This window comes from Centropristis striata, chromosome 9 (genome assembly GCF_030273125.1).
Source record: "Centropristis striata isolate RG_2023a ecotype Rhode Island chromosome 9, C.striata_1.0, whole genome shotgun sequence".
In the NCBI taxonomy this organism is placed as follows: Eukaryota; Metazoa; Chordata; class Actinopteri; order Perciformes; family Serranidae; genus Centropristis; species Centropristis striata.
Genome location: NC_081525.1, coordinates 22556618 through 22578183, shown reverse-complemented (window position 1 = coordinate 22578183; position 21566 = coordinate 22556618). Strand labels below are relative to the sequence as shown.

The 21566-nt window shown below is 38.7% G+C and overlaps 1 protein-coding gene across 3 annotated transcripts in view; it reads right to left on the bottom strand.

Annotated features, from left to right (window-relative positions):
- The window catches only part of lrp8 (low density lipoprotein receptor-related protein 8, apolipoprotein e receptor), a 214811-nt gene that overhangs the window by 94680 nt on the left and 98565 nt on the right, over positions 1–21566 (bottom strand). For all 3 annotated transcript variants that reach the window (XM_059340547.1, XM_059340549.1, XM_059340546.1), the window contains exon 3: positions 11273–11395. In XM_059340547.1, coding sequence (XP_059196530.1) covers positions 11273–11395 — 123 coding nt within the window. The remainder of the gene's footprint in view (positions 1–11272; positions 11396–21566) is intronic.

The following is a 21566-nucleotide window of genomic DNA, read 5'->3' as shown; positions in this document are numbered from 1 at the left end:
TCAGTAACTGCCCAGCATCCTGTAAATACCTCTGTATTCATATGACTGTTGCTATGAGACCAGTCAGCCCAGTGTACAGACATCAAACAGCTGCATATTCTGGATGTTCTTCCTTGTGTTATTGAGTACCTGAATATAGGCTCCCCTTTCTCAAATTGAAGCATGACAAGCCATCACAGCCTTCACAGATAAGTGCGTAATTCAAACTTGAAGTGTACAATAATTTACAACATGAAATAGATATGGTGGGAGAAATGTTGAAGCATGCAGACACAGTAATGCTCAGCCAATCAAAGCAACTCGAAGCCTTGAGTTTGGTGTCGGTCACACAAAGTCTACTGCCTTGATTAAACGTGGCTCTCGGTGGTTGAGCCAATAACTCACAATCAAAGGAAAACTTTTTGAACTCATTTTTTCTCAAAAATGTTCATTCATCCAATCATTGTGTCACTGTAACTGACTGAACTGAAGGTGAAAAGTGTAATTTGATTACTTTGACAGTTTGAATCACATCAATATCTCATCATATCTAATGGACAAAAAGAAAGTGAAGGATTGAAACGAAGGAAGGTCGGAGTGTGTGTCTTTGCATTTGTGCTTGAGTGTGTGTGTGTGTGTGCGTGTAGTGCTTGTGTGTACATTGTGGCCAGAGAGACAAATTCAGCTTCAGGCAGTGGAGGCTTTCCATTAAAAGAACATGTAGCAGGAGACTAGAGACAAATTAGACTACTCTGACTCTGAAGTAGAAGATCAGAGTGACCTCAGATTTCTCACTCATACTCTCCAGTCTCACAAACACCCACACATGCAAAATCACAATAAAAAAACTACACAGTGAAGTGTTTCTTTCTGTTTCTGAATGTTTGCGTGCATCTTATGAATGTGTTTGTATTAAGACATGTGTCTCTGTTGATGGCTGGGTCGCTGACTTTCTACTCGATTGAATGAGGGACACAGGTGAAGAAGGAGAGAGTGAGACAGAGAGAGAGAGAGAGAGAGAGAGAGAGACAGGCAGAGGGAAAGAGGGAGGGGCCACCTGGGAAATTACGCCAGGCGCCGCCGCCGCCTCAAGCATGAAATTGAAGCCGTCCGACAATGCAACTCACTGGATCCTTCCCGTTCATATTCCAAAATAATTAACTAGCACAACCTCCTGCCTCTGTGCTATAATACGCTGACCTGCCTATTGTCTCAGCACTCACAGACAAGGAAAAACCCATCTCAGTGAGGAGGAGCAGGTGGAACTGATGACAGCAGGAACAGAGAGAGATGGATGGGGAGGGAGGTACAAGTTCCAACTTTAGTTGTCGCTAATAGACAGCTGACTTCAGAGTGGTGTTACACTGGTATCTCTGGCTAGTGCTGGATAATTAAACAGATTTCTCTTCCACAATCAAGATCATTTCTACACAATCTCAAAATACATGTAAAAATCTATAAAGCAGCTACTTTAGGAGACCTGCTCATCACCAATAAATGCATGCATAAATTAACAATATTCTAGGTTTCAGACACCAAAATATTATTCAGAATAAATTTAACAGCTAGCCTCAACAAAAGAAGTACACAGCTTGGCGGTAATCGTCTTGCGACTCTTGTGTGTGGAGTTGGCATGTTCTGGTTGAATTGGTGACTCTAAATTACCCGTACGAGTGAATAGGCGCGTTTCCATTAGGTACTTTTCCATCTAGTGAGCCGCTATGAATGTGCCTTGGGAGAGAGCATCCGGCCAAAACCCGTCCAACTTCACCGGTTAGCAGCTCAGGTAGCAGCTCAGAAAATACCTTCCTTGGGTAGGTACTTTTCTGAGCCATTACTAAGCCGCTACTAACTATTCGACGCTGATTGGATACGGTTGAGGCGGGGTATGATGTGAGTAGAACTCGGCACAACCGTTTATTGCTGTTTATTTCAATCTCCTCATCAATGGCTCCCATCTTTGTCTGGTGCAAGGTCTCCAAGACCAGGCGTACAAACACGATGAACAGTAACACAAAAACCATCTCCTCTTCTTCCATGTTGATGTTTTGACTTGCCGCGTCGATCTATTGTCAGCGTCACGTCACTGACATAATGGTCAAAATTGTCGCTGAATAATCACGTAAGTGTCCCAGAACTATTTACGCTGCATTCGGACTCCGTTGGTTAGCCGCTACAAAAGCACCTGTATGGGAACAGAGGCTGAGGGGAACAAACTCGTGAGCGTAGCCAAAACACTCAGCCGCTTTCCGAAAAGTACTCAGTGGAAATACGCCTAATGAGAGCATGAATGGTTGTCTGTCTCTATGTGTCAGACCTACGATAAGTTCTGTTTCCATTAAAGTCGAACCGAAATTTGAAGCAACGTTTTGTCTTTAATGTCACATTAAAGAAAATGAAAATTATGGACATTTCCAACTGGTTTAGTTTGAATATTCAAAATTGCATAAACGTACTTCCATCAGAAGATGGCAGTGTAATGTGTTGCTGTTGGCTAATCCATCAGTAAACAGTAGAAGGAGATATTGTGCACGAGAGAATAAACAACAATCTTTCCATCCCCTTTGGGTCTGCTATTGTGATATGAAAGCAGTTTAATTTGCATTTATTTGAAAGAGAAAAAAAGGACCATTTGGTTCTTTGAAATGAGGACCGGTATGAGAGAAGTCTTCAGGAATTGGATTCAATTGGGCAACTTATAATTGTTCTTTCATGTCATCATCAGAATCAGCATCAGAATTTAGTCTGAAAAAGTGCTTCACTTCTCTCATTTAGCACATTAAATATTGACCTCAAGCAAGCATAAAAAAAACATTAATGCGCATTTTAATTTTTTTTTTTTTTAATTTTGGTGTTTCCATCCAGCTATTCTCCTACGAACCTTCAAAATGCACATTGAAAGTAATTGACCAGATTGTACAGGGTGTACCCCGCCTCTCGTCCAGTGTCAGCTTGGATCGGCTCCAGTTCAGATAAGCAGTTAAGGATAATGGATGGAAGTTTCCCTCTAATACTGACTCAGTTTAGCATGTTCGGATGCTAACATTTATTAAAGCAGCTACAAAGAACTTTCATTTTGTGTTAAGTTTAGTTGTTTGGTGTCAGTAGGCTTCATTTTTTGGGACCATGAATGTGTCTTATGGAAATCAATCCAATAGTTCGCTCATGAAGTATTTCAATAACAAAGTGTTCATTCATAGAGCCACACTGCTAGCAGGGCTGAAAAATAGAAGTATTACTATCAAACTGAGTTTCACAGCAGGTATTAAGAAAATAAAACATTACTAACAGCAGGAAGCAGTTTTCTAGAGTCTTGAGTAACAGCAGGTAGTACAAGAACAACCATTGTCTGAACAATATCTTTACCATCAACATCCTGTAATCATGACTGAAAAAACATAACAGACTTCCTTCTTCCGTATCAACATTTTCGAGGCTCAGGTATGAAGAAGCTAGAATACCTGTTTGACTAAGCAGTACTGAGGCTGTATCAGTTGTCCACCTTCACTATCTGTTCCTACAGTTTCCTCCTCAGCGCTTTAATTAGCATATGAAAGAGGAATTGAAGAAGTCAGTAGTGATTCGATATGAGCTCTATAAATCAAGGCTACACAAAGTGGGAGAAGTCCTGCTGTGATGAGAGGCTCTGCTTTGACAGTTTGTGTCTTTAGACGAATGGCTTTCATCAGATGAAATGAAATACGTAGCAAAGTTTGAAATCATGTCAGTTTTAATACCCTGTGGTGCTGGGTAAGTTGATAAAAAGATCTCATCAGATAATCACTAGAAAATCCGAAACTCATACTATTTCTTAAGGTGCATTACTGTTCAACATGTACCGACTCTCTTGACTTTGTCTTATGCTTGCATCAGAATGTAAAAGGTGGTGGGTTCAGGGTCCTGCACTGATAAAGAGCTCAATTTTACATACCGGCCCTCATTTCAAAGAAGCAAATGGTCCTTTTTTCTTTCAAATAAATGAAAATTGAACTGCTTTCACATCACAATAGCATACCCAAAGGGGATAGAAAGATTGTTGTTTTCTCGGTTTTATCTCAAAACGCTCTACCATGTGTGACTTGAGATTACTTTGACTCCTAAAGTTATCAAAAATTCTCATTTGTGTTTGTCTTTTTTTCCCTCCCCATTATGTTCCACAATGAGTTTGGAGGCTTTTCAGCACAGCCTTTGTCAGCATGCCTCCGAGTATGAAACATGCCTGAGCAGACTTGTAATGATTAGATTTTCTTACGTTGATGATACAAGACTTTTATGTTATGAATATAAAACATCCTCCAAATAATACAAAGCTTTAAGGAGCCCTGAGGAGTCGTCTCTCTATATCCAAAATTTTGAAGCATCGCTTGGACTATCTTGGGGCTGTAAAGAGAGCGTCACATGACGGTTGAATATGGGAGGTTGGCTGAGTGTCTGATGTTGCAATTCAATAACCTTTATCTACACGGGGACACTTGGGTAGTGAGAAGGGCTCTTTTTAATCCCTGGAGTGTAGATATGCAGCAGTGGAGCAGAGAGAGCACGCACATAGAGATGAGTTTAAACAATGCTTGAGACAGTCTACGCAGCTCCTCTAATCAGCACTGATTGTCAAACTGCAGGATCTTGCTGATGCCACTCAGAGTAAATGGATGCTCACTTTGTAATGTCTAGACCCCGGAAAATCAGAGCTTTGATGTCTGGCACACGGATTATGAACAGAGGGTGCCCGACAGCGAAGCACATTATGTAAATTCAACAGTTATGTGAAAATATATGGATGACCCGATGGAAGTCAATGATGAGTCATTGTGTATAAATTACCAGCATTTAGTTGTCAGGTATAATTTCCTGGATTAGTAACAAGCACCCTTTTAAATGAACCATTCAGCGGTGAATCCACAATGAGGGCATTTAAGAATTTTTAATGAATATTTATTGGCCTCAGATCTTTTATCACAGGAAGTCAAAGTTGGTGCTCAGCCTCACAGATATAAAAAGTTTGTCTCAGCGTGAATAAAAAGTAGATTGATGAATGAGTTGCCTCTGTGTGTTTTATTGACTTTAATATTGACATTTGATTCTAAATTTTAGACATAAGTTGCTGCGCTGAAAAAGGCTTTACATTTGCAGCTGCATTCACAGGGAATCAGGCAGACAGACAGAAGATGGACATCTTCTTCTAGAGGGGAAAGTTGTCTGTCAGAATAGGCAGACAGCAATTACAAAGCATGACCATATGTGTCTATGGTGATGACATATTATTTGCAAAGAATGGAATAAATTATACATGGTCAAACCCATTAACCCTCCTCTTATGTTGCGGGTCAAATTGACCCATTAAAAAAAAATTTGTTAAAAATATTTTTTCATAAAATTTTGAAAATGTAAAATAAAATTCAATGTCATGTAAAATCGTTGAATTTTATATGTAGGTCTTTCCAATGTACATTAAAAAAAGGTTTACCATGCATTTTTTTATGAAAAAGGAGTGAATTTTCCTCATTGAACCATGATCTGTGAGAGGTAAAGAATTTAAAAAGAATTTAAATATCTAATTTTGGATGACAATGACATTTATCATTACCGATACAGTCCTTTTACAGTCCAGTTTACAGTCCTGATCTCGTCCACTGAAACTATATCTGGTTTGTCTACAGTCTGCCTGGTTCCATGTGAATGCAGCGTTACTCAAAGGTGTTCTGAAGGTAAAGTGTTTCAAAGAGTTTCAAATGTGGAAAACAAGAAATCAAATAAACCGCATGCAGTTCAAATGTGTAGGATGTTTGTTTGTTGCTGGCTTGCTTATTTCTATACATTACTGTCACTTTTTCAGTAATATAGTGACTTCATGGTACTAATTTTACTAATGAAATTGAGATGATGTCTGCACTGAAGATGGGTGCAGAACATTGTGAGTAGACATGCACACACTTTCATGCATCACCTGATCGAGCATTTTCTCCAGATTCCCCTCCAGGCCCAGATTCATTTTAAGATGTGTAATTACAGACAACTCCTGGAGTGTGTGTGTGTGTGTGTGTGTGTGTGTGTGTGTGTGTGTGGTTTCAGAGGCGTCATTGGAGGTCCATAGTTAATCAGCAGGCTACTGGAGACTCTCAGGGATCAGCCCATCGATTTCCTTGCAGGGAAATCAATTGAATCAAAGGCATTACTTAAACTGAAGTCAGATCAGAAAGTGGAGGACATAAAGCGGTGAAGACCAAGAGGACAGAGAGGATGATGGGAGACAAGATGGTAGGCGGTTAGAGAGAGGTGATAGCAGGTGATGGAAACATTGAGGGATCTATGCGATTTTAACAAGGAGCTATTGAATGACACAGCACCTATGGGAGATTATGAGCCGAGTGTTACACAGTGCTCTCCATCACCATCATCACAACACCAAAGGAGGAAATATCTCTGGGAAGAGCCTTGTGGAGAGAAAATGTCAATGTCAATGACCTGAGGTTTCATACTGGTAGCTATCCCTTTAATACCTCCGCATGTCAGATAGGCCTGCAACTAATGATTTTTTCCATTACAGATTAATCATCTTATTTTCTCAATTAACATTTTGTAAAAAAAAGGTGAAATATACCCTGTGTAATGCCCAGAGTCCAAGATGACATCTTCAAATGGTATATGTATCTGGGTCCAGATATCCATAGCTATAGTGTTTATTATCATGTATGACAAAGAAAAGCATCAAATTACCACACGTAAGAGCATAAAACCAGCAAATAACTGGCCTTTTTGCTTCAAATAATGGTGAGTACATGTTTTGCAAATATTTATCAATTTAAAGTAAGAATTCAGTTGGTGAGTGCGATTAAAGCAATATATTGTTTGTCGCATATTTTCTGTAACTGTCTATTAAGTATTCCTGACAATTCGATGGCTGATAAAAAATTGTCACCAAAAGGTCAGCAAAGCCGTTCACAAGTAATACAATGTTACATTTTTAATGGCATCATTGTCATCATTTTTCTGTGAATCGACTAATCGCCTTATTGACTAATGGAGGAAGCTTGTATTACAATATTTGATTGACAAAAAATCTACATAAAACAGTAATTTTTCAAATGAATGGATCTATCAATATTACGTTTTTGAACTGCACATACCTTAAAAGAGGATGACTTATCCATTTTGATCAACTCCCTTTAAATTGCCAGCCCAATGCGCGCACACACTGTTCTGATAATACACGTATACGCAAATTCACGCACACATTTTGCTGCATGCCAGCAAACACACACACAGCTGCGAAGATCAATCTGGCTGAGAAAGTTGGAGAACTCACAGCGTCTGACCTTGATTAGACATAATGAGACTTAACCACAAGTCCACTAATCTGATGAAATGACTTACAGATTCACCTTGTGATGAATACTAAATACAAGCATCGACTCTGGCTGTATACACACGCTTATGCGGCTGCACACACTCAAACCCTTGGCATGTGCAGGCATGCACACACACAGATATGTCCTTGGCCTATCCAAATCAGACTTATTACTTTGGGAATCTTCAAAGGCTCTTTGATCACCTCTTTGAAAATCATCTTCATAAAAATTGCAAATAGGAGCTGGCCTGTAGATACAGCCATATGGAAAGTTTTGTGATAAGACAGAAGTGGAGAGACTGACCTCTAGCAGCTCTGCTCTGTTCTGTGACTTATCTTTGGAGGAAACACTGCTTATGTTGGAGATTAATGGGTGAGACCCTATGAAAAGCCAGTGAATTTTACTATATGTCTGGATTTTACTCCTCCTGCCTCTAGAAGCTGGTTAGTTTCAATACTGCTGTTAACAACAAGATCTCCAACCTAAACAACAGAATAGACCGTTTGTCAATACCACCCATAACGATTCATATGAGCGTTTGTGAAAATGAGCTTTTTGCGGCTCACGGTACAGTGGATCTTTTTAAAAATAGCACACACATCATTATACATACACATACGGTTCGTGGTTGTAAAAAAGGCTGACGTTTCGGTAAATTTAGGCTACAAAACGACTGGGTTGGTTCAGGGCAAAAAAACTCCTGGTTAGGCATTATAAAAGACAATTTACCAGTAAATAAATGTATGTAAATGCCGGAAGTGAAGTAGTTATACGGGGGTTGAGGTGAGTCATGGAAGTTACAAAAAAAATGTTAATCCCGTAAAAAGTAATTTACTTTTGTTTTCACACGGGACACGAAGCCCGTTGTCCTGGGTGAAAGTCCACCGTTTGTCCGACCCAGCCATCTCCCTGAGTGTGACATTCGCCATTTAAACTTTGCATTGCTGACGATCATTACTACTACGTCAGCAAGAAGGTGGTGGAGGACAGCCTAAAACATAAATGTGAGTCGTATTTGTCGTATTTGAGGGGAGACCAGTCTCGCTGTTAACCAACTTGCTTGAAATGTTTACAAAGCATCATACAACCTGGTCATTGTGCTATAACAGTTAAACTGTAGGTCTTGTTCAAACCAACTACAGCACAAAAAACACACACTGTCTTTAGATCTTTGGATTTAACAACAACATTAATGTGGCATTGAAATGTGCAAGGTAGGCAGTGGTGGGAAAAGTATTCAGATCCCTTACTTAAGTAAAAGTACTAATACCACAATGTAAATTTACTCCACGTCGAAGTAAAAGTCCTTCATTCAAAACTTAATTAAAAGTACAAAAGTATCAGCATAAAAATGAACTTAAAGTATCAGATGTAAAAGTATAGTTCAAATATATTATTTGATTTTTTGTCGTGATGTATTTATGTAACCAACGTTTTAATTTTCTACTGTAATGAGGTTAACTCTCGACCTGAAAAGTAACTAAAGCTAGCAGCTAAATGCAGTGGAGTAAGAAGTACAATATTTGCCTCAAAATGTAGTGAAGTAGAAGTATAAAGTTACATAAAATGAAAACACTCAAGTACAGTACAAGTACCTCAAAATTGTACTTAAGTACATTACTTGAGTAAAAGTACATAGTTACATTCCACCACTGAATGTAGGTGCTGTAAGGCACTCTCCTTGGATTACTTCTGCAGACAATCTTGATGTTTTTTTCAATGACGTCCACGCTGTGCCAACACAGCTGTCTGATGAAGTGCATGTGCTTTGTTTTTCGGTTTGAACACGGCCTTCAAAAAAGCTCAGTGCTTGAAATTTGGCCTGCTTTGAAAAGGTAATGGGTCAGTGCATCGACTTTTAAGAAAGCCAAAATGACTGCAGAGAGTTGTGTTGGCAGCTGGAATATGGATCACCTTCACCAAATACTGTGCTACTTTCAGCAGTTTTCATATTTGGGCCACAGTCTTTCCCAGAATCAACTATTTATTTCTCATGAAACCTTCCCAAACTTTACTCAAAGTCATCAGCATCCAGACCTCTTCTACTCCTCTCTTTTACACCTATTTAAGCCAGAACTATGCATACAGTGCACATTTGATACTATTATTTATTTTTCAAAGCCACTAAAAACTCCATGACTCCATTGTCCTTGAGTTGTTCTCGCATGTTATATAAACCAAAGCTGAAACTAAATTCAAAAAGTTTTCAACGTTCATAAACTTTCTTAGCTGTTGTGCAGCTGCTGAAAAACTTTACAGAATAGCAAGCAACCTCTACTTCCACATATATCATCAACATCAAAAAGCAGCAAAAACTTCCTATTTCAGCCTCTTATCAGTCTCATCATCACTCTCTTTCTGATCTCATCTCCCCACTTTATAACCCAAGAATACAAACACACACATGCTCGGTATAACCTCCCTGCACCAACGCACACTCATCACACCTCTCTGTGGTTCAGCCCCCACCTGCCAATAGTGGGTTACCTCTGCTGATTAAAAAATCCAGTAATCACAGTGGGCAGTGTTCCACTTTTCATAATTGCAGCAGCGAGCGACCTCCCCTCCTGCCAACCTTTTAAATAAGAGCTTAACAGGTAAGGTCTGTTTACAGGATTTGGCCCATTTTTCATAATTACACTAGAGTTTGCTTAAAACACAAGCTTTAAAAAAATCACAAGAAATAATGTTTTTGAGTACTTTAGTGTTGGACAAATGTTTTTTCTGCTTCCTTTTACATAGACTCCTAACTTGTTTTGGAATCAGGGTTGTCATATAACAGCATCAGAAAACAATTTTCAAGGTAATGTATGTTTTTTCTTGTTATCCATCAAGCAGTATCCAACAAAAACACACATGGGTCATTCTTATGTTTGAGCTGCACTGGCTGCAGAAACAGCTTTGGTACATTTATATTCAGCATTTGCAGCAAATGCTTGTTAGCAGCGATATATCCTAACTAGGATTGTGCGTTATGGACACAAAAAAAAAAATCTGAGGATATCCTTAGAAATGTAATTTCTTTACAAAAAAATGTTAAAATGTTAAAATTCTTCTTAAATTGTAAATTGTTCAGCATACAAGCATGAGCAAATAAGTGGCACATTATCATTTCTTAATATTGTTAACAAAGTGACTTTCATGCACCTCTATGGACCTTTCATTTGTTTTATTTTTGAGATAATATAAATACTCTATAATGTAAAATTGCACATCGTCAAAACAACATTAACGATATTAACATAGACGCTACATATCGCCAACTTCAACTATAAACTGACAAATCTTTTTATCAGTGCTTGCCCGCAAGCTGTGCACAACCAAATATGTCATAACGGAAAATCTTTCTCTGTATTACAATCGGTTTTGAGAGAAACAGAGATAGAAAGATTCAGGGGCAAGTAGTTGTTTCTAAATCTAACTTTTCCAAGTGTACTCTACAGGAAATAATGAAAAAAGCAGGCATCTTGTCCACTCTTCCTCCCTTCATGGCCTTCAAAAACATGTGGATGTCCTATGTGTGATGGTGTCGCCAACAAAAGAAAGAAACTGAAAGCAATTTTCTGAGGCAATATGCAGGAAAGAGAAGGTTGGCACAGCGGCTGGAGCACAGCAAAATGTGACACGCTTAGACCGAGCAACCTTGAGAGTGCTTTCTGCCGACGGAAATGTGTGAATGTGTATGTGTGTGTGGAGGTCAACTAGTTTTAATACAAGTTCCATGACTGTCAAGGAGACAAGAGCTGTTACATCATGCTGGTGCGAATGCATGTGGGTTTTTGTAGACACACACTTACACTTGTAGCTGCTAACAGATTTGAGACATGTCAAATGTGTGTGTGTCCTGACCTCCCTGCCTGTGTGTTCATGGCCTTCCCTTTGTCTGTGTTTGCATGTTTGCCTTTATGACACAGTTTCCCTGTGGTTGTGTTTGCACGGCCACTTACTGCAGATTGCATCAGCCTCGTCTGAACCGTCTGCACACTCGGGTTCTCCGTCACAGCGCCACCTAGCAGGGACGCACTGTCCGTTCTTGCAGGCAAAGTCTGTGGTCGCACATGTCTTCTTTGCTGTGGAGAGAAAGGACACATGATATATTACTCCATGACTCAAAGAAAGGTAAAGCTGTGTCTGCTGCTACTCTAGACTGGTCATTAATATGAATAGTGAAGTAAATAATTCTCTGTTTTTAACACAGTCGCTGTGTATTACATATTTAATAAGATGAATTCTCTGGAGTGCAGAAAGTGGACACACACTGGACACACTGATTGACAAATGATGAAAGTTTGTGCAAATCTTTTAAGGTATATGTGGTGAAACATGTCAAACTATCCATTTTACAAAGCAACAAAGCTACAACAATTAAAAATGTAACTTTACTCAAGAGTAATTCCTGCAGCAGCAACTTTAAACCAATTTTGCCGTCCATTGTTATTTTAAAATTCATGTTGTTCAAGTGCAGCTTGTATCAGGAGACATGGGGGAACAAGAGGCGTTGATTAGCTGCCCTTTGTTGGTGTGCGTTCTTTGAGGTTGAATAAGTGGACAGGGCCATTAAGTCAGGTGGGACTTTTTAAGTTTCCCACTTGTGTGTGTGCAACAACTGTTTTACTTGACAAAGATCCAGCATGAATGAAAAAGTCTGCAGTCTAAAGTTTGATTTGTTAGATAATTTCAGTATTATAGCGAGTTAAATTTACTTGTGAAATGTGGCTCATTAAGAATTTAAGTTTGATAAAGTTGATTCTGGAACAGCGACATATTATATTTGACACCCCGAAAGAGATTTAAAGTCTTATCTGAGAGAATAAATCCAGTAAAATAGCTTACTGGTGGATGCTCCGGTGGAGGAGCAGAGATTTTAATCTGAGCACTTTGATTTTAGAGTTTAGACTTTAGAGTTAGTGAGCGCTGCAATGACAGCTTTAACAGAGCCTCTTTTTGCAAGAGAGTGTTGGATGTTGGATATGGTTCAGTGAGTGGAGCATGTCACATGTGAACAGAGCAGCATCCCTCAAGTTGTCCAGCTGATCTGGCTCAAAGGTTTTACTCAATTCTAACCCTTGCATGATCCACTTTTAGGATCCAGCCCAGTGTGTGCAGAACCAGCCTCGGCTCTGGCTTCGGCTCTGGCTAGCCCATTTTCCCCCTGATACCCTATGGACTCCAAAAGGTTTTGTGCAGTCGCTTTCTCCAAGCAAGGGGAAAATTGAAGCACTTGAGTCTGTCACGGGCAGAGGCAAAAAAATCCCTCTCTTTGACAGCGAGAGCCACTGAACAAGAGAAAGCACTCGCTTGCCGTGTTAGCAATGCCTTGCCTGGCCATGATGAAATATACTGTACAGAGAGAGAAAGGGGGGGTGACAAATGGAAAGAAAGTGTGTGTGAAAAAGAGTAACAGTGACTGCTACTGTTCCATTTTCTTTCACGTGAGCTTGGCTACAAACCACCTCAATGACCCTTCGTTTAAACCAGCTGAAAATGTGAGGTGGCAGATTGTTAGGCTAAAGCACGGTGATGAAACTGTATGGACGGATAGTTAACTAAAATCATATTTTACAGCTAAAGTTCACCATTCTCTAATAATCTGTGGTTATATCATCCGCAGCTTTAGTGTGGGGTGGAAGAAAATCAAAGAAAAACCAAGACAAAAGGTAGCAGTGGTGGAAAAAATATTCACATCCCTTACTTCAGTAAAAGTACTAATATCACACTGTGGAATTACTCCACTACAAGTAAAAGTCCTGCATTCAAAACTTACTTAAGTACAAAAGTATCATCAGCATCAAATGTAAAAAATTACTGAAAGTATCAAAAGTAAAAGTACTTGTTATGCAGAATGTCCTCACTCAGATATATATTCTAAATATATTATTAGATTATTACAAGTACAGTACAGTAAATGTACTTAGTTACATTCCACCACTGAAGGTAGGTGCTGTAAATTACTCTCCTTGGATTAGTTCTGCAGACAATCTTGATGTTTTTTTCCAATGGCTTACTTAAGTACAAAAGTATCAGCATCAAAATGCACTTAAAGTATTAAAAGTAAAAAGTACTTATGTAGAATGTCCCCACTCAGATTGTTATATATTCCAAACACATTATTACATTATTTTTAATTATGCATTTACGTAAGCAGCATTTTCATTTTGTAAAAAATATGGGTAATTTTAACTACTTAATTTACAGTTATATCATGAGGTTTAATTTAAAATAAATGTCTAATTATTTTAAAGTGATCATTTGTTTTTTATATTATATCTCGCCCTGAAAAGTAACTAAAGCTGTCAGATAAATGTAGTGGAGTAAAAAGTACAATATTTGCCTCAAAATGTAGTGGAGTAACGGTATGAAGTTACATAAAACTGTAGTTAAGTACTATCCTTGAGTGAATGTGCTTAGTTACATTCCACCAGTATGAGGTCTCTATCAATTTATGTGAAAAGTCATAACAGACTGACTTTTCCCTAAGATCAGCACCCTATGCTTTACTTTTACAAGAATTTAGCAGTGCACTCATTTAAACTGCTATGCCGGTCCAACCCTGGCATTGTGTTATATACAGTCCTCCCCCACTTAGCAAAGGAAAAGCTAGCCAGCTTATTAGCTTGTTGTTTATGTGTGTAGCCTTGGATGTCCTATGGTTGGGAGCTAAAAGGGAGTGTTATGACTGATGGCACAAGTGGGAGCCATAATAATGAAGTGCATGCTTGAGGAACTGACAGCATCTCAGCATGTGTGGGGAGCAGAGCTTTCTATATGTATATCTAAGTGCATTTATATGGATGAGGATGTATGGCGGATTGAAGAAAAGATAGAGACTGCCACACCTTCACCAGTATTGATTCCAAGTAGAGAGAAAGAAAGAAAAAGGGAGTCTTAAAGACATGAGAGGGATGAAATTGAAGAAGGTGTAGACCTAGAATAAATGAAAAGAGGGTCCCGAGGGATCACAGAGTAGTCAGAGGCAAAGACAAAGGTAAATAGAAAAAGGGAGAGAGCGGGGAATAGGGGTACAGAAACGAAAGACAAGGGTAAGAGGCTGTTGAGATGGGGTCTGGTGTAACGGCATCAGTCTTAACAGAAGACTGAGTAAATGCTTTTCCTTCCTGCACAATGTTAGCATAATTCCCATCTCTTCCTGGTTTGTTTCCATCATTCCCTCCATCTCTGCCTGATAACAGAGCCGGCGTCAGCCACACAGAGAGCATTACACTGGGGGTATAATTCACAATACTACTGTAGATCACAACAAAGCTGATATCAGGCACACACAAATAAGAGTTTCCTTTGCTTACATATCTTCTATCATCGCAATCTTGTCCAAAAGCAGCTTGCTTTATTCAGTGGGGATGCAGAATGGTGCAGGTGACAGACCGGCTTGCAACGTGTCACACTCAAGAGGATTAATTAAAATGCAGAAGCCAGCAGGCGTAAGCCTATCATTTTCCGACAACCCTATCCTCAACTCGCATTTTCTTATCTTGAGGACAAAAGGAAAAATAATACAATTCACCTTGACCCCTTCTATTTCTGGGGGCCAAAGGCATTGAGTAGCAGCTTTTCCTCCGCGAGCAAATAAAATATGCTTTTAATTAACCTTAGGATCAATGATGTTACTCAGTTATTTAACAGCGCCACTGGACAAAGATAAAAACAACAATGTGAGACTTCATCCAGAGCAACTACAGGACAGCTTCAGGAGAACATGTGATGATGAGTTGACACTTTTAATTATCTGTTGAAAAAAGGACAGAGAAATTCTGAATTCAGTATGAAGACTGAAAATTACACCAGCCACTATGAGTAAAAAATGGTAGTATTTCAATAAAGCACATTAGGAAATGCTATTACGATCTGTTTCGAAATCTGAAAATTACCTTTATGAGAGTGAAGTCATGACTTTTGAATACTGAATGAATAGTTTTGTAGATAGATTTGTTTTATTCAAGGGAAAGAAAGTGTTGGAAATTAAATAAGCATGCAAATAAAACTATTTTTTCCGGGTGCAACAGGCACAGGAAATGGCACTAGATATAAAAAAGCAATACAGAGAGAAAGAGCTACACAAATAAATGCAAAAGTTCAAATATTTCACTCATATCTATTCTAAATAGTGGTAAAAAAAAAGTAGATTGCCGATTGATCGTGTGTAAAAAAGCAACACATACAAAATAAAGGGCTTTCCCATGCCTCTCAGGAGTTGCTGATGCACACACAAACAGCTGCTTACATTTACATTCTGATGCACCACAACCTGTCATATATGAGTGTCATCCATATGGAACAGCCTAAACCTGCCTTATGAGGTGTGAGAGTGAATGCGCAGGAGACAAACACTGTGGCAACCATACACACACATACACACACCCTTACCTACCGACCACCCCTACTCTTAGATTTGAGACGTTATGTTATTTTAGTCCTCTATCCCCTTATGGAAAAAGTGATTAATATTTATGTGAAGTAGCACACAGAGAAGAAGAGCTCCAGCTTACATACTGAAGGTGATTTTATCCACATTCTCGAGTCATCACAGAGTTTGTACACTTATACCCCTTTTTGACCAACGAGAACCTAGTTATTTTGCTGGGCTGGTGCTGGTGCTGGGTCGCAGTTGGTTCAACTTGCGAACCTTCTCAGAACCTGTTTGCTTTTTCACAGGCTAGAGAGCCACATCCTTACATCACTGTATATGTTTCGGCTCTCTCAGCAAGTATAATAGCAATGGCGGACTACATTGTATCTTTACAAATGTTGTTACTGGCTTTGTGAGCCTACATTAGCATCGAAACACGACATGTACAACATGAGAAGTTAATGTTAGTCTTTGTTGTCGGCACGACTAATAGTTGGTGCCACTCTGGAACCAGTTTTCTTGGCGAGAGAGCCAGTTCTTTGGCTGTTGAAATGCAGTGTTAGCCTTAGTTGTAAGCTAATGCTAGCCCGCTAACGGTAGCCCGCTAACGCCAAACCATAGACTGTATAAAATGCCAAACCTTATCAATGACATTGCAGTTAAACAAATAAAATAAAATGAATGATAAACATTTTAGTTGGTCTTGTTGGTCAGAATGGTCTACGAAAAAAAAAAAAAATTATAGGGCCATGCAAAATAACACCAGTTATAAGGATGTCCGTGGGCACCTGCAGAGTACACTTAAAGGTTAGACTACCGTCCATCTTTTCTATAGACATAGTGTGTTAATCTTCCATTGACATTCAACTAATGTCATGCTCTACAGACTCCCATGATCAATGAATGACTAAGCTGACCTACTCATGTTCATACGACCTCCACCCACCCACACACACACACACACACACACACACACACGCTGGACACCTCTTGAGATTCTTCACCACATTCTTCTGACGACATGATTTGGGACGCTATTGTTCGACCTGGGAGCAGGTGAAGGTCAGTGTCTTCCTTCAAGTCATTCAATTTACACACCTCATTACACACACACAAACACGCACAGAGTAAAAGGGAAATGGAAATAAAACATCCAACAGCACAATAATAGCTAAGGGAACACGGTGTCGCCTCTAATTAGGATTTGTTGACTGCGGTGCCTGAAATGTTGATTTGCTCCAATAACAAAGGTCTCAAGCAGACAACCTGTGCTGTAGTGGGAGATTATTTACCAGCCTTCAGTGAGAGACACTGACACCTTTTATGTTCGAGTTCCAAGTGCAAGAGAACAAAGCGGGCGTTCTTTGTTCAGCAGCTTTTGATTTGGTAAAAGCAGATTGTTTTTATAAATCACAAATTATTTTTTCAAGTTTATTTTAAGACTGTTTGGGTTTTCTGTTTTCTGTTCTGTCTCTTCATTTTGATAGTCTGGTGTTGGATTCAGATGCAATGCAAATGCATCTTGCTACATTCAAGAAAATTAACTACTGGAGTATTTTTACAGTTTGATTTTTTGGCTACTATTTGCAAATGTTCACAGTAGATCCATTAGCTAATACAACAGACATCAGAGGAGAATCATCTTCAGTAAACATTTGCATTGCATCCAGGAGGTAATCTCCTTCTTGTCTATATACATGTACGTATAAAGTGAAGTCATGCTACTTTGGATAACTACAAACTACTCAGCCAGATTCACAATGTCAACCTGAGCACATGTATCTTTCACAAAAAAAAAAAAATCCTCCATCTATGTCCTTGACTTAGAAGGTTTGAAGATAGAATTCAGAGGCAGTACGAATTTGTTCAACCTTAACAAAAAGTGCACAAAAATAATCAAAACATTACTTTTCTGTTTGCTGCATATGTAACCCGAAAGTAATTATGGCCCCAATTTACACAAAAGATTTATCCTGACAAAGTTATTGGATTTTTGAGATTGATGCCCATACTAATTATAGAGGGGGAAATTCATCTATAACTGCTATGGTGGCCAATATAGTAATTTTTTGAGCTGGAATGAAATGATGCCGTCTTTGTGTGGATTTTACACTGATTTTACACCACTCTGCAAATGTACCCAGACACCTACTTTTATAACATAAAACTTTATTGAATAATATTTAACATTGTTATACATTATTAAACATTGTCAGCCAATTCTATGAATATAACTGAGAAAATAAAGAAAAAGTATGAGTTAAATAAATGGCTAAAAAAACATCATTACTGTTAGTTTCAGTCAATTGCTGACTATTTTGAAAAAAGAATAAAAAATGAATAGCTAACATAATTTTTAAATCACGGTAAGCAACATTTTCTGCATTTTATATTGTGTAAAAATGTCATAACGGCACATATCGGACAGCATATACACAGATACTGATATGCCTTTGATCGGCCATTATCGGCCAATAATATCAGTGAACCGATTTACCTGTTGGGCTCTAGTGAATACAACATGCCAGAAAATTAGTTTAAAATAATCCGAGGAGAAAATCTTATTTGTGTTCATGAAAACTGTAGAAAAGTCAGAGAAAATACAGCTCAGTTATTGAATAACATTCCATTCCATTAATCAAGCCATCCAAACTCAGATGACAGGAATAGACAAAGACCTTCATCACTGAGTGTTTGAAATGATCTCTGCAGTCACCTTTCTAGTGTAAAGATGAAAAGCCTGGTTAATGCTCAATAAAGATGGTCTGTGTGTACTGGTGATTATGATAATTATCTTGGTTCTGGCCTAGCATTTTCAGTTGGAGTTAACTTCTAGCTTTTTATAAAGACTTGTATTTACTTCTGAGAATAACATGAAAGTCTAAATGGCATGCAATGTTAATGACTAATAATAAAAAGACTGTAAATGTCTTTGTTTTCTTTTCAAGGGGCATGCGGCTGCACCAGATTTAATCTGGAAACTGCAACTGTATGCTCTGCAAAGCCAGGTGTAAACATCTTTCTTGAAAACACCATACATTAAGACAAACAGCAGAGAAACGAAAGAAATTGCACAGTATGTGTCTGGTTGTAAACAAGTCTGTGGAGGACTCAGGAAGGAGCCGGGGAGAAAAATGAGAGACCGAAGGAAAAGAGAGCAAGAGAGAATGGAGAAAGAGCGAGTGTGGGAGAAAGAGGAGAAGAAAATAGATGGTCCTCCACATTGTTGTGATCGGCTAAAGAGCTAAAGAACGTATCGTGTCAGTAGAGAGAAAGAGGCCGTTAATCAGCGAGCAGAGGTCGAACCACAACTGTGCGGGAGTTGCGAATACTCCATGAATCGTATGTGTGTCTGTGGATGTGTGAGCAAGAGACAGAGAGAAGGATGGAGTAAAGAAGACAAGTATAATATTGGTCTTTTGAGGAGATTAAAGGCCTGTCCAGTTTCCCAATAATCAGCTGGAGACAGAGAGATATCGTGGAGAAAGGACTGGAATACAACACAAGCACGGTGCTGCCAAAAACCCACTAATTGTAAAGTAATGGACAGCAGGGAGGGATTGGATGGAGCATTTTCCTCATCTGTAATTTGAACTTTCTGACTTTTTCATTCGAGTAACCTGAATACCAAGTACAATAGTCCACTCACAATGATGAGGAACAAAGAAATAATCAACGCATGATCCACCCATTCACTGATTGAAGATAGAGGGCAACTCAAATGGCAGCTAAAGATTTATAGCTTTCCCAAACTCAACTTCAAAGCCAAACTATCATGACTGTTAGTTTAATATGCAGACTGGTCTTCCATCAAAAACGACCCCATAGGTTGTTTGTACAAGCAGCAAAATACGACCCATTTTTACGTTTTATACTGTTCTCTGCTGCCCCCTAGTGGCCGTAATAATAATGAACGACAGCGGAGTTTAAATGGTGGAATTCCTGATCAAGGAGGTTGTTGAACAGGCGTCAGACTTTCTCCCAGGAAAACAGGGTTTGTGTCCCATGTGAAAACAAAAAAAAACAATGTGATTTAAACATAAAGGAACTTCCGTGCCTTGTGTTTTGGGCATCATGTTGTTACGCAACTATGTCACTTCCGGTATTCATGTCAACCTCGTAACTACCTCCCTTTCGTCACTTACGTACATTTATTTACTTTTTTAAATGGTTTTATAACGCCCTGCCAGGAAGTCTTTTGTAGCCTAAATACAACAAAACTGCAGCCTTTTTTACAACCACAAACCTTATGTGTATGTATAATGATGTGCACATTTTTTTAGATTGCTCCACTGCGAACCACAAAATGCTCTTATTGGTCGTTATGTGTGGTATTGACAAACAACCTATTGTTTTGTTTAGGTTGGAGATCTTGTTCTGACTTGATGTATTTGCATGCCTATGTCAGGGTAAATCTTATCATTACGTTTTTGATTGGGTTGGAGATCTTGTTGAAATATGCGCTCATTATCACAAGAGACGAATGTATAAATACTGTAATTATAAAATGACTCCGATTTAAAAACGCAGGCAGGTGGGCAATTTTTGATAAGGTATGGAAGCCTGTATTAAAATTTCTGAAGGACCTGAGAGAGATTCACGTTAAAATTTGAATGATTCCAATTAAGTGATCATACTGACTGGAAGCAGATCCTTCCCTCTGCCATAATGTATGGATTTCATCTGATGGCAAACGCAAAGCTCCATTTATGTCTTAGTTGCTGCTGTTGTCCTATAAATCTCCAGTTCAGGTCTGCACTTTTCTTTTTCCTGTTGCTGTTGTTTGGACACTGTACCCAAGTTGTGTGGTAATCCGCCATTTTGTCATATCCAATTTATTTATGTTTTAAGATGCTGCCGTGTTGTTGTTTTTGTTTTTTGTTGGTTTGTTTGTTGTTGTTTTTGTTTTGTTTTAACTTTTATTCTTTTTTTTTCTTGTATACCAAAAAAGCATATAAAACTATGATTGCTTTGTGTGAAACAAGTATTCTAACCAATGTGAACTTGGCAATAAAAAGAATATAAAAAAAAATATATATAAAATGACAAAAATCCCAAAAAGTGCCTTTGCACCTGCATTTGAATGCTCCCAGGTGTGTGTTCATGTGTGTGTGCACGGCTGTGTGAGTGGGATGTACACACTACAAAGGCAGGAGATGTGAAGAGAACTCACGGACCGGCAATCCAGACAGCTGGCCAGATCAAATACACTATATATTATGCTCCTCACAGCACATCAAATACCACCTACCAGTTCAAAGAAGCTTGTTACCATTTCAAGATCTCCCTCTCTGGACACAGGAGAGTCGAGCCTATAGGGCAGGACGCGGCCTCGACATTTTTTGAGGCGAAAACAAGTGAATCAGTAATGAGGTGGGTATCAGAGGTGAGCAGGAGTCGGAGTACAGAGACGCGGGTGACAGTTGCATCATGTGGTAAAGGCTGATTCACCTCAAGCTCAGTGTGGCAAAGATGAAAGAGATGGAGGCAAACTTTAGAAAACTGAGATACTTGTAACTCACATTTATTGTTTTTTTCTTCTTATTTATTGATTTGATACATTTTGATGCTGATACTTTTACTTAAGTAAGTTTTGAGTTCAGACTTACTTGTAGTGGAGTAATTTCAGTGTGAATACTACTTCCATCACTGTAAATAACTGTATATTATGACTGTTACCACTTTGTTACCATACCACTTTTTATGACTGCACTATGCCTCATATTAATCTACATTATATATTAAAAGTGTACTTTATTACGGTATATTTGGCCCTCCAATATAAATATCTTTAAAATACCAGCATACAGGGGAGTATTTGTCCTTTCTTTGTCAATCTTTTTATTTATTTATTTATTTATTAATTATTTCATTCT